This window comes from Malurus melanocephalus, unplaced genomic scaffold (genome assembly GCF_030028575.1).
Source record: "Malurus melanocephalus ecotype Western Australia unplaced genomic scaffold, MMel_1.1 scaffold_632, whole genome shotgun sequence".
Classification (NCBI taxonomy): Eukaryota; Metazoa; Chordata; class Aves; order Passeriformes; family Maluridae; genus Malurus; species Malurus melanocephalus.
In genome coordinates this window covers 292,204-304,294 of record NW_026623864.1, presented here as the reverse complement: position 1 = coordinate 304,294, position 12,091 = coordinate 292,204, and the positions used below count along the sequence as shown (strand labels likewise).

The window sequence follows — 12,091 nt, the reverse complement described above, 5'->3', positions numbered from 1 at the left end:
TATTGTGCAGTGAGATTGTTCAGCAGGGTCTGGACGTGCAAAGACCACGCCAGCCCTTTTTGCAATGGGGCTTTTTTGGGTTCCTCACAYCTCAGGATTAGGTCATATCCCTTCACTCTTTGCCCGAGGCCACTCTTGGTTTGACTCCAAAGGGAACTGCCAAGTGCAGGATAGGACTGTGAGTGTTTGGGTTATTTTGCACACACCCTCAGGGTCACTGTACAGACTCCAGGCCCAGTTAAAACCAACTTTGGGCTCTAATCCAAAACCCTAGACCGGGCAAGCTGGGCTGTACCTCCAAATGTCTGACCTAGATTTTTCTGAGTGGTGAATATAAGAGTTTTTAGGATTAAAACCTGAATAAGTGGCTTAATTATGCAGCCAAGCCTGTGGCCTAATTCAATACTTAGAGAGCAAATTCCCAACCCTGGGATAGCAAATGTGGTTAAAGTTTCATAAAATGGTTTGTGAATTGCAGTTGTGCCAAGAAATATGGAGTGGAGGAATTACATCACAGTTATTTTGAATTAAACTTTTCTGGTGATAAGTTACAGAAAATGGCAGAGGCTGAAGTTGACAGTAGTTTTGTGTACTGACCTAAATCCATGATCTAACAGTCCTGAAGTTTTCTCCCCGTTGTACTCCTGTTGCTGTTCATTTATGTGAGAAGAAAGTTCTATTAAAATGAAAACAATTCTGCCTAGAACTTTCAACGGGTGGAATAGTCACTGAAGGTTGCTGGTTAGCATTTTAAGAGATGTATTTCAAATTATCACTCCCTCAAAAAATAAAAGGTGTGGTGGTCAGTGGAGCTGCAGTGATGTACGTGCAAGGGATTTCTTCCCATGAACATAGGATGTGTTCTTTGGCTTTAGATGTGCTTCACATGTTTTTAATTTTTCTTTCTGTCTTTTTTCTTTTTTTTTCCTCTCTAAGGGAGACAGGGTGCTGCTTGGAGGACCTGGAAGCTTTTACTGGCAAGGTGAGATATTTCAGTCACAGAGAGTTTGACCTTTATGATTTTTCTGTTTATACTCCGTCATTTTTATCCACACTTTTCCAGGTGCTGTCAGAGTCTTTGTCAGTAAGAAAATTGACAGAAATATTCCTTCATCCTTAGGAATATCTCCTGAATAATCAAGGCAACCACAGATAAAAGGCTGAAGTAACTAGAGTTTGGATGTCCTTTATGTTTTAAATAATTCCATGATCACTTTTAAGGCATTTTCCCTGAAATGTGGATTTTTTTTTTTTTTCAGCAGGATAAGTTTCCTTTAGGATCTTTTTCTTCAAAACCTACATATTTTTTTAATTTGACACACATACAAAGTGTACAATTTCAGTGAGAAATATCCCCTCTACAGAAATGTCATAATTTTCCTCTGATGACAAAGATGTTTTGCATTTGTGTTTGTTGTTTTGTGCCACAGGGCACATTTTACCTCTGCCTGGTGTTACCTGTGTCCTTTGCTCCCGTGGGATTCAGTCAGAGTTTGTTTGCAGGATTATCCATCCTCTAACTGCAACCACTGTAATCAGGGCAGAACTGCCACACCCTGCTCCTGGTTTTTAATGTAATTACTAACATTCATTAATGTTAGTAATGTTAGATTTTCCTGTATCATGCCAGACTATCTGTAGGTGCAGCAGCAGCACGGGAGGATTGTTCCAGTCCTGTGTTTGAAATGATGAACAAAATGGAACGACTGGAGTTAAACTGCAGATGCAATATAATTTAATTAAGTTCCTGTATTAGTTTTATTGCTTTTTGGCAAAAGTGGTGCTTAATCTGCCAGAATAACCTTATTCTGCAACTGCTACCAAAAAAGCCCACTTGGCTCTGAATAGAAGACTAAAGTATACTTCCAATAACTAGATTTTTCATCCTAAACTTTTATTCCACATCCTGAGCTGCTGGAGGAGGAGTTTTCTCTACACTTCATACACGTGTGAATATGTGTGTGTAGCAAGTGGCATTCTGAATGGGGTTTTGGTTTTTTTGGTGATTCAAGTTTTCATTTAAATTCAAGGAAAAGAATGTAATGAAGTCACCACCTAGTGGCTGATGACGTGAGAACGGAGAGCATGCACTGTGCTCGTCTCATTTGTGCTCACCTTGTTGGCTTCTTGTCTGCCAAAAGAGGTTCCTGCTTTGGGGTATTTGGGCCAGGAGTGTCCAAAGGGCTCAGCTCTGCACAACCACAAGCTCACAATAACTGAGCACTGCCTTTATAGCCCTGCCTCAGTGGAGGATTGCCCTTTATTTTCAATGTGTGCTCAGGTTTTTGCTGGAGCAGGGTCCATATCTCCCCTGCTGTCCCTGCTGCAGTTGAACTCTTTTATGGTCACATTGTGGAGGAGTCTGTGCTTTCGAGGGCAGCACCCTGTGAATGAGTCCCTTTGGTGAGTGAGTTCACACTTTGTGTGGTTCCAAGCTGTTTCCTCTCTCTGCAGGGCAGCTGATTTCTGACCGAGTGACGGAGATCGTGGCCAAATATGACTCCAAAGTCTACAGCACCAAGTATGAGGACCAGCTAGCCACCAGACCTGCCAGTGCTGCTTTTGATGACAGCTACCTGGGTGAGAAATGCTGGGAAATGAGAAACCTCTGCCTGAAAACCTCCCTGGCACCAGTGATATTTGCATCTGCATCGCACAGCTATTAATTCAGTATTTAACAGATAACAAGAGAGTGGCATACCTGAAAATGCAGTAATTTATCTATGATGTAATCTTAGTTAATTTGCCATAGGCTTGACTCAAAAAGGACTGATGACAAAATAAATGGAAATATTTCYATGATTTTSTCTGRTTCAGGCTRAATATGGGAATGGCTGAGCTATGAYTTTTATGTGAGAAGTTAGTYACATAGGTGGTTGTTTGTTTTTTAAAAGCAGCTGTTTCTAAATAATCTACACAAACAAAATAGAAATGTTAAATAATTATATTTTGAAAGAAAAACAATGGAGTCCCTTAGARGAGTGAGAATTCATCTTTTTGCTTCATMTATGTCTAACCAGGCTTAGGAAAAWAAAGCAAGGACAWACCAGGACAATTCCCAGGATGAAAATTTAAAATTTTTCATCTTCTGATCTCAAATTCCTGGATGCTGGTGAAATACGGTCACTCATGGAGCTCTTCACAGTCTAAACTGCTTTGAGGCAATATYTATTCCATTGCATTTTAAGATGAAGAGAGGAAGACTGTGCATAGAGATCCATGAAGAGTGTAAAGAGGATGAAGTGTTTAAGGTTTTTAAAGCCTGATCTTGTCTCTGCAGGTTATTCAGTGGCTGTTGGGGACTTCAATGGCGATGGCATCGAAGGTAAGCCCCTTGCTTCAGTAAGAAAATCATGTTAATAGGATGGGCAGATGTTTCAGGTCAGTGCTACAATGCTGAAATGCTTCAGGTGCTGGGAATGAGCTGCTGTGTTCAGCAAAGTCACCAAAGTGCTTTGGGAGCTGAACCTTGTCTGTGTCTTGCTTTATTTCAGACTTTGTGTCAGGAGTCCCACGAGCAGCCAGAACCCTGGGCATGGTAGGAAATTTGAGACATTAAACTTTACAATAGATTAAAAAAAAAAAAAGTTGAGTGTTGCTGATGTGCTGTAATGTGTGCCTCTCCACCTGCAGGTGTCCATTTACAACGGGAAAAACATGTCCTCCATGTACAACTTCACTGGAGAGCAGGTGTGTGGCTGTGCTGGGTGACCAGGAGAATGCTCCTGTGTTGGGACAGTATTTAGGGTGCTAGATCCTATAACAGTCTGATTGTTATTGCCCTGAGTTTTTACCAAAAAAGTTTAGTCCTAAAATATTGTCCTAAAGTTTTTACAAAAGCAGAACTTTCCGAAGTCTGAAGGAACTCTATTCTTACTTAAAGAAAGGAAATGCTGCCTGTTTAGAGAACTGGGATCATGAAAGGGGAAATTGGGAAAGTAACTGGTGGTTTTATTTTCTAACAGAGTAAGGAAGAAAAGCAAAAATATAAAGAGACAAAAAAAAAATTGGTGGCATATATTATCACCTCCCTAGTGTATTTTGTATACAGGTTTTTGTAAACTTGTTTATGCTTCTGTCATTACAGCTCACAGGTTTGGTTTGGATTTTGTTTTCCAGATGGCTGCCTATTTTGGGTATTCGGTGGCTGCCACAGATATTGATGGGGACAAGTAAGTGTCCTCTTCTCCCTCTTCTCCCTCTTCTCCCTCTTCTCCCTCTTCTCCCTCTTCTCCCTCTTCTCCCTCTTCTCCCTCTTCTCCCTCTTCTCCCCAGTGCCACCCAATTTGTTTCTGGAAAGAAAAAAAAAAAAAGCTTTTATGAACAAGTCTCTCCCACAATCTAAATATCTGTCCTCATTGCTGGCTTAACACATCTGCACGACTCTTTCTGGCTAACACTCCACCTTTGTTTTAACAATGGGAGATTTGTTTTTGTGTTTATCTACATAAATACATGTGTTTGAAGTGCATTAAGTTKTGGTGTATTTGTGCTTACTTTGCCAATAAACACTTGCCTTCAGTTGATTTAAAGGTTTGATCTGAGTGTTGGCCGCAGTGCTGAGTGAATGGGYGCAGCAGAGAATGCATTTTCCCGCAGCTGCTGAGGAGTTTTGTCCTTTTGTGGTGCAGTTTCACAGATCTGTTCATTGGAGCCCCTCTGTTTATGGAGAGGAGCTCGGATGGGAAGCTGCAGGAGGTTGGCCAAGTGTCCATCTGCCTCCAGCGCCACTCAGGAGGGTTCCAGACAGCAAAGCTGAACGGCTTCGAGATCTTCGCCAGGTTTGGCAGCTCCATCGCACCCCTGGGGGACCTGGACCAGGATGGCTTCAATGGTAGGATGTGGATTATTGATCAGGATGCCCTGATTGCAGGGACAGCCAGGTGAATGGGGATCCTGCTGAGTGTGGGACACCAAGCTCTGGACACCTTTCCTTTGTGTGCTGCTCCCAGGAATGCCAGCAGGAGTTCCATGGGTGCATGGAGCAGAGACTAAACCCCTGAAACCATGGATTGCTTTAGCTCTCACACCCCCACCTGACTGCTCTCTAAGTCATGGCCACAATGGAAACCTTGATAAAATACCTGACTCTCCACTGGGACTTCTTACAACATCCTCAAAATAATTTTCCATTGCTTAAAGTCGATTTTCATCTCTAGAAACACAAGGATGACAGAAAACAAGGTTTTAATTCAGATTGTTTGTTGAAAATGTTTGTATATAAAAGGTTTTCCTGAGAAAAGCATAGTTGCTTTTTTTTTTTTTAAATTCCAAATGGGAGAATTTGGTGGAAATATTGCATAGCAGCTAGAGCCAGATGTGCCAAGGGTTGAGTGTCAGGTGATTAATTGGAAGAGAAATCTGAGTCTGACAGAACTGGAGCAGAAGATTCTCAAACCCCTTTCCTGATTCTTTTCACTTTCTCAGAGGAGTGAAAAGCAACAAAGCAAGCAAGGATCATGTAGTGTTGGGATGGAGACTTCCAGGAATTCTAGGGAGAACACTCTGTTATGCCCATCCCTCTCCAGTGTTTCCTTAGGAATAGTGGCAATTTCAGTTCCACCAAAAAGGCCCATTTTTAACATTTTGCTTGATAGCTAAGTGTTTTCTGAAAGATCAAAAATTGCAGTAGACTGGCACTTCAAATTCCCCAGTAACTCTAATGAATTTTTGGTGAAATCTTAAAGTCATAGAATAATTTGAGTTGGAAGGGGACCTTTTTAGTTGATAACAGGATGCAGACTCAGCGTGAAGATAGGCTATCACTGCAACTCTTTACAGAACACATTGGAAAGGTTACAGCTGATAGCCAAAACTCTAGTCATTTGATGAAATTATCCCAAAAATGTTTTGATTCCATCATACTTCAGTCTGAAACACACTGTAGGTGAAAAAATCATAGCAAAAGCTGCCTGTTTTTAATTACTTTGCTGATATTTAGTCTGTTTTTGTTTTTATTGCTCTGCCTCATTTTGGGAGTGTTAATTAAAATGCTTTCCATCACAGCATGCTGCAAGATTGGAATTTTTACTGTCTTCATAAAGTTTGTAAATATGAGTCAAAAATACAAACCAGTAAACTTTTGAGTCCTTATTCTTTTCATCAAGCTTTCTAAAATTTCAGAAAAGAGGAAGGAGAAGTGCAGTTATTCTGTGTTGTATTTCATGTTTGGTCCTTGGACTGACTGTGGAAATGTTGAAATTAGATCCTAAGGACTTGTAAAACTGTCCTTACAGTCAGTCTAATTAGCATTTTATTTATTAATCATTGACAATGAGTGCTTTTAAATTTATGAAGCTTTAAGAGGTGGAATAACTGCACTAACTGGAAGTTCTCCATAAAGCATGCTGCCAAGCCATGACTGGGATAGCCTGGAATTTCATATTTACCATTGCTGTAGGATGATTTAAATTTTCCAGAATTATTAACACGTCCCACCCTTTGGAGGAACATGAGCATGTAAATGAATTGGGAAGAGTCCCACTTAGTTTTGTGATTTGCTGCCAACAGTGACTCACTCTGGTTGTTTTAATAATGTCAAAAGCACCCCAAATCCATATGATTTTACTGTGTGTCAGTCACCAAAGTGCAGAAGTGTTTGTAGAACTATTTCTTTCTTTCCTCTCCCCATAAAAGCCTGTGATATTTTCTTGTTAAACATTTATACTTTCTAGAAAAAAACCGCATCCAGTAATTAAAGAAAAAAAAAAAGAACAAACAAAAAGAGCAACAAACAAACAAATGTTGCTGAGCATTTTGAAGGATGGTTGTGTTTCCTTCCTGCTGACACACACTGAGACTGTGAAATTTGCAATTATTGATTGACACAAGCACCAATATGTTCCAGTTTGGGCCTGACGATTCTTCTTTTGCTTTTCAGATATCGCAGTTGCTGCACCATACGGTGGAGAGGACAAGAGAGGGCTCGTGTACATCTACAATGGGAGAGCCAGTGGTTTGAACTCTGTCCCATCCCAGGTCCTGGAAGGGCAGTGGGCAGCTCGCTCCATGCCCCCCAGCTTTGGCTACTCACTGAAAGGAGCCACAGATGTGGACAAGAATGGATACCCAGGTGCTCTGCTCAAAGTGGCCCTTTAAACAGCYTCATGGCAGTGTCATCTCTGAGAAACAGCAAATGGTAATGTGTCTGTGTCTCCTTTGTTTCTAGACCTGATTGTTGGAGCCTTTGGTGTGGACACAGCGGTGCTGTACAGGTAAGGGTCCTGCTGTGCTCACCTCAGTGACACCTCAGTGCATTCTGGAAATGCCAAAGGAAGCAGGAGCAGGGAAGCCTGAAAATCTGCCACTTCACCTTCCAAACTTGTGCAGGTGCAAAAACAGTGTGATGCTGTTTTCACTGAGTAAACCCATCTGCTGTCTAAAATACATCCTTCTCAGTAACATGTAGTTAGGAGAAAATACAAATCAACTGACGTCAAGGCTTTTTGAGCGGCAGTTTTCTAGACTCTGACACAGCAGCTGCTGACTCTTGCACTGCAATCCCAGTGYTCTCATCCCAACTTGCTCATTTGGGGGAAACGTGTTGGTCTGTGCAAATAGTAGGCAGGATATCCTTTTTACAGTTTTCCATGTTTTGGCTGATAGAAATGAAAGGGCATAGAAAAGCATCCCACTTTTCCATCATTGGTCAGTGTTTTTTTGTTTATCTTGTGGTTTCACTCAATATTGTGTGTGTTTATTATTGGAGGTCATTGTCTAATGTGGTGTTGAAGGCTGCTCAAGAGGATGTTTTCTTTGCAGGGCTAGACCAGTTATTAGAGTAAATGCTGCCCTGGAAGTTAATCCAACCATCCTAAACCCAGAAAACAAAGCCTGTTCACTGGGAGATGTCAAAGTTTCTTGGTAAGCAGAGTTTCTGTGTTTTCCTTTGAGGGGAGGGACTTCTTGGGTTTTAATTCCATAAGTTTTGATTTTGAAAGGATTCAGGAAGTCTAGTCAGCTAATTAAAAAAAAAAAAAAGACAATCAAACACAGATTTTTCTGAAAGAACAGACAATACAAAAGAAGAGATCTGACAGCAGTTGGAGTGATTGCCTTTAGTAGATGCCAGACTGATCCCAAAGCCTGCAGAGAATGCCAGTTGTCCCTGTTGGGCACAGGAAGGTCTTCCCAAGGTGTCAACACRTCACACAGCGTTTGCAGTGGTTTTGCCCACTAATTTACACATTTGGGCACTGATCTGCTCTGTAACTGGCTTTGCTTCTGGTTCCTGGGCTGTTATCCAAACYCACTTTTCTTTCTGGTGCTAACTTTCTTTTCAGCTCAGTATGATAGCTTTAAAAAGAAAAAAGACTCACTTGAGTACAGGAGGAAACATTCCAGTCTACAGGTGATCCCCCTACGTTAATCAAGACTCCAAAGCTTTGCATTGCTTGACAATTCTGTCAAGAATTAATTAATAATAATTAATAGGTTGTAGTTTCTCTTCCATCAGTAGACAATAGTTTTTGGGAGTGAGCTGGAATCTCACAAAGAGCGTACATCTGAACAGAAATAAACAGTGGGGAATTTTAGAAGAAAATGTGAGAAAAACTGTGAAATTAATTTCTCTTTTCTCCTCTCAAACAGCTTCAAAGTAAAGTTCTGCTTGAAAGCCGACGGCAAAGGAAAGCTCCCRAACTCACTCAGTAAGTTCARCTCATTYAGAAATAAAAGGTCTTWTTGTATTAAGTGCAAACATGAGTTMTGTTCATGRCTGAAGCAGCTGGGTGCTCTTTGCAGCACGCTGTCACATCTGTCCTGTCCTCAGCAGGCTTTTTGGACTGCTGAGAACTCAGTGACACTTGACCAGACCTGAAACTTTCAGCACATGTTCAACCACGTGGTTAACTAGTCTTGGAAAGGCCTTTGTGTTTTAAAGAATTTAAAGGAATTCTCATTGAGGGGAGTTCTACACAAGAATATTTCAGTATGTGCACTGTTAAGCCTGAGATAAGCAGACAAGCCACAGGGGACTTATCATATCCTGTTGAAATCATGACCTTCTGGTTGATATCACTGACTTTTTTCATCAGATTCTCAGAGCAGAATCAGGAAAAGATTGTTTCAAATGGGTTTTTAAGTTGTCTCCAAGAGGTTTTGTAGTCTGGCGAGCAGCCTGCTGCAATTGGGTTTTATCTATTGGTTGCAGAATCATTTCCTTATTTTCTGTGGCATGTATAGAGGTGGTGTGATCAGGGAAGGCTCAGATAAATATCTGTTTATATACACATTTTGAATTTTATTATCTATATAAAATCTTTTAAGTGATTAGATTAGCAGCAGTGTCACAAGTGTTACATGAAAGATTGCTTTAAAATTTTCTGGGGGAAGAAGTTCTGACTTTAGTTCTTGCAGTTCTACAGCAATTATAAATTATAAAAGTATCTGTGTTCTTACACATTTCCAGTTTTTAAGGATAAAGCAGAGTCTAATTTAGGGCAGCTTGAGAACTTGTGTAGTAACAGATTTTAAATGGGAAAAAACTGGAAGTTTTAACAGTGGCAAGCGCTGGGTTTTTGTTGTAGTTGAAATCAGTGTCCAGCTGCATTTCTGAGGGGAATCTGCACTGTRTTTAATGGAAAGAAAGGTCCCTAACCCAAACCCTTTGTCTTGGCCAGATTTCCAGGTGGAGCTGCTGCTGGATAAACTGAAGCAGAAGGGAGCAATAAGGAGAGCTCTGTTCCTGCACAGCAGACAGCCCAGCCACTCCAAGAACATGACAATCACCAAGGGGGGCAAAATGAACTGCGAGGAGCTCGATGCCTTCTTGAGGGTAAGAAGCCATTTATGCTTTAGACAAATCATTTTTGATGCATTGTCTGTGACAAGTTCATTGTGTTAGAGGTTAAAAAAAATAAAAAAAAATAAAAGCCAGAAAAACTTTGTGCTCAGTGGATAGACCTGAAATKACTAAAACCACACATCTGTCCCACTTACTGCTGCTGTCACAAGATGAATGTTATTGTTGCTAACATCCTGGTTCCTAAATAGATTGGAAATTGAATTCAGAACTTTGTTCTGGACTTCTTGGCCAAGTCATCCAGGCACCAAATTAGTTACAATTTCCAAGGAATGGGAAAGTGAATAAGCAGAGATCCCACCTACTTTGGAGGTTAAAAATTGAAGARAAATACAGACCTGCAACTGAAAAACCAAGATCATCAAATACCAGAGGAGATGGAGAAGGTTGAAATACTTGAATTGATGGACAAGTTTGAAATAAGTTTGCTTTTTCTCAGGCTTTCTGTTTTCGTCCCCACAAATGTGCACAGATGCTAACACAATTTAAAAGTACAAATCAATAGAAAAAAAGCTGTGTGCAGCTATGTGAGTTCTGTGCAGCTTAGATTTATCTCTGAGCACTTATAAATTAAACATAAACAATGCTTACTTCCCTCTAAAAAAAAAAAAAAAACCCAAATAAAAATGATAGTAATCATTAAGGATTCACGGAGGGTAGGTAATACTTTCTTTGACCTGACTTTTGTGAGTGGGATATATATGGAATTAAACATCTCAGATCTCAGGGTTAGTGAAGATTTAGCACATTTTCACCTGACATTTTTATAAAGAAAGTATTGACACATGACCTATATGAAATCATCATAAAACCGTAGGTAATCAATAAATCTCTGCCCACAGAAGATAYGTTCTGAAGCAAGATCCTGAAATGAGCTGTTCTAAAATCAGTCATTTTCATTRCTATCAGAAATGAAGCAGAGTTTACACTGAATCTGTGGCTAAACCATGAGATGGTTTGTAAGATCTCTGCAAGGYAGGATCAATGTCTGATAAGCATGAAAGTCAGCAACTCCCAAGGGCCAAGTAATAATTTTCGGAAGGAAAAAATCCAAAGTCCTAACTTGAGCATCTCTGAGGGATCTCAGAAGCAGACATAGGTTTGTCTGACAGGAAAGAGCAGAGCTGTGTAGCCCTTAGGCTCCTTTTCATTGGATTTCCATGACTTAATATCTCTGTATGCTCCAGTTTTCCTTTTGTTAAACTGTCATGTTGCTGCTAAAATTGTGCAGGTTTTCTACTTTGAAAAGAGCTCAGAAGTTTTGATGCTGTTTTGGCCTCTCCGTGCCTGCTGCATGCTAATTGTGGTTCAAATCTTTGGTTTCCTCAGGATGAATCTGAATTTAGAGACAAGCTAACTCCCATTACAATTTTCATGGAATACCGTCTGGATTACAGAACGGCTGCAGATGCAACAGGACTGCACCCCATCCTCAACCAGTTCACTCCTGCCAATATGAGCAGACAGGTACACTGCAGGCACAGCCTGTAAAGAGGGAACTCTCTACATCTTAGGTTAATCTTGGGGGAAAAAAAATAGGGTAGGTCTAGAAGTGTTCAGTCTTGAAGGCTTGGAGTGTTTCATGTTGCTTGTACTGTGCTGCTCTGTGTGCATTATGTTCTTTTGGTAATAGACTTTTTTTTTTTTCTGTTTATGCCCTTTTTTACAAATTTTTTCTGTTTGTAAAGAGATCAGTGAAGATGCAGCTTAATATGAAGAGATTATTCCAAGTATGGAAAGATGGTTAAGGTATAAACATCAGTCCTAGAATTGCAGTAGGTCAGGAGGAGACACAGTTCTCCCCATGTATAAAAACTCATTTGTTCTCTTCTGAGACTAGTGAGATGAAAACTAGCTATTTAGAATTTCCTTTGCTGTAGTGGTGAAACAGTAGTATTTAAAATATATATTATAGAACAGATGTATATGTATATTATATGTATATTATAGAACAGATGAAGAAATTATTACAAYAGCATATGTTTGATTTTTGTATAGGCCCATATTCTGCTGGATTGTGGGGATGATAATATCTGCAAACCAAAGCTGGAGGTGTCAGTAGAAAGGTAAATACATGAGAMAAATGCTACAAGGAAAAGGGATTTCCCAACTTGGATTCTAAAATTTGATAGCTTGTAATTCTTTTTAAGGGATGTGCTGAAATAAGTAGGASTCCTCTATGTATACAATCTAAACTTTTAAAGAAATTTCTATTTTCTGCTTTGTAACCTAATGGCTTTAGTGTGTAATGCAACACTCCCACCCCAGTCTCCACTAGAAGTACACCAT

At 40.1% G+C, this 12,091-nt stretch overlaps 1 protein-coding gene across 1 annotated transcript in view; it reads left to right on the top strand.

Moving 5' to 3' along the window:
• Window positions 1-12,091, top strand: part of ITGAV (integrin subunit alpha V) — a 44,892-nt gene that overhangs the window by 19,412 nt on the left and 13,389 nt on the right. Inside the window, exons 6-19 of the mRNA XM_057383438.1 lie at window positions 937-982; window positions 2,455-2,580; window positions 3,281-3,325; window positions 3,495-3,538; window positions 3,634-3,690; window positions 4,120-4,172; window positions 4,632-4,834; window positions 6,881-7,072; window positions 7,169-7,214; window positions 7,762-7,863; window positions 8,590-8,648; window positions 9,621-9,775; window positions 11,132-11,269; window positions 11,801-11,868. Coding sequence (XP_057239421.1) covers window positions 937-982; window positions 2,455-2,580; window positions 3,281-3,325; window positions 3,495-3,538; window positions 3,634-3,690; window positions 4,120-4,172; window positions 4,632-4,834; window positions 6,881-7,072; window positions 7,169-7,214; window positions 7,762-7,863; window positions 8,590-8,648; window positions 9,621-9,775; window positions 11,132-11,269; window positions 11,801-11,868 — 1,334 coding nt within the window. The remainder of the gene's footprint in view (window positions 1-936; window positions 983-2,454; window positions 2,581-3,280; window positions 3,326-3,494; window positions 3,539-3,633; window positions 3,691-4,119; window positions 4,173-4,631; window positions 4,835-6,880; window positions 7,073-7,168; window positions 7,215-7,761; window positions 7,864-8,589; window positions 8,649-9,620; window positions 9,776-11,131; window positions 11,270-11,800; window positions 11,869-12,091) is intronic.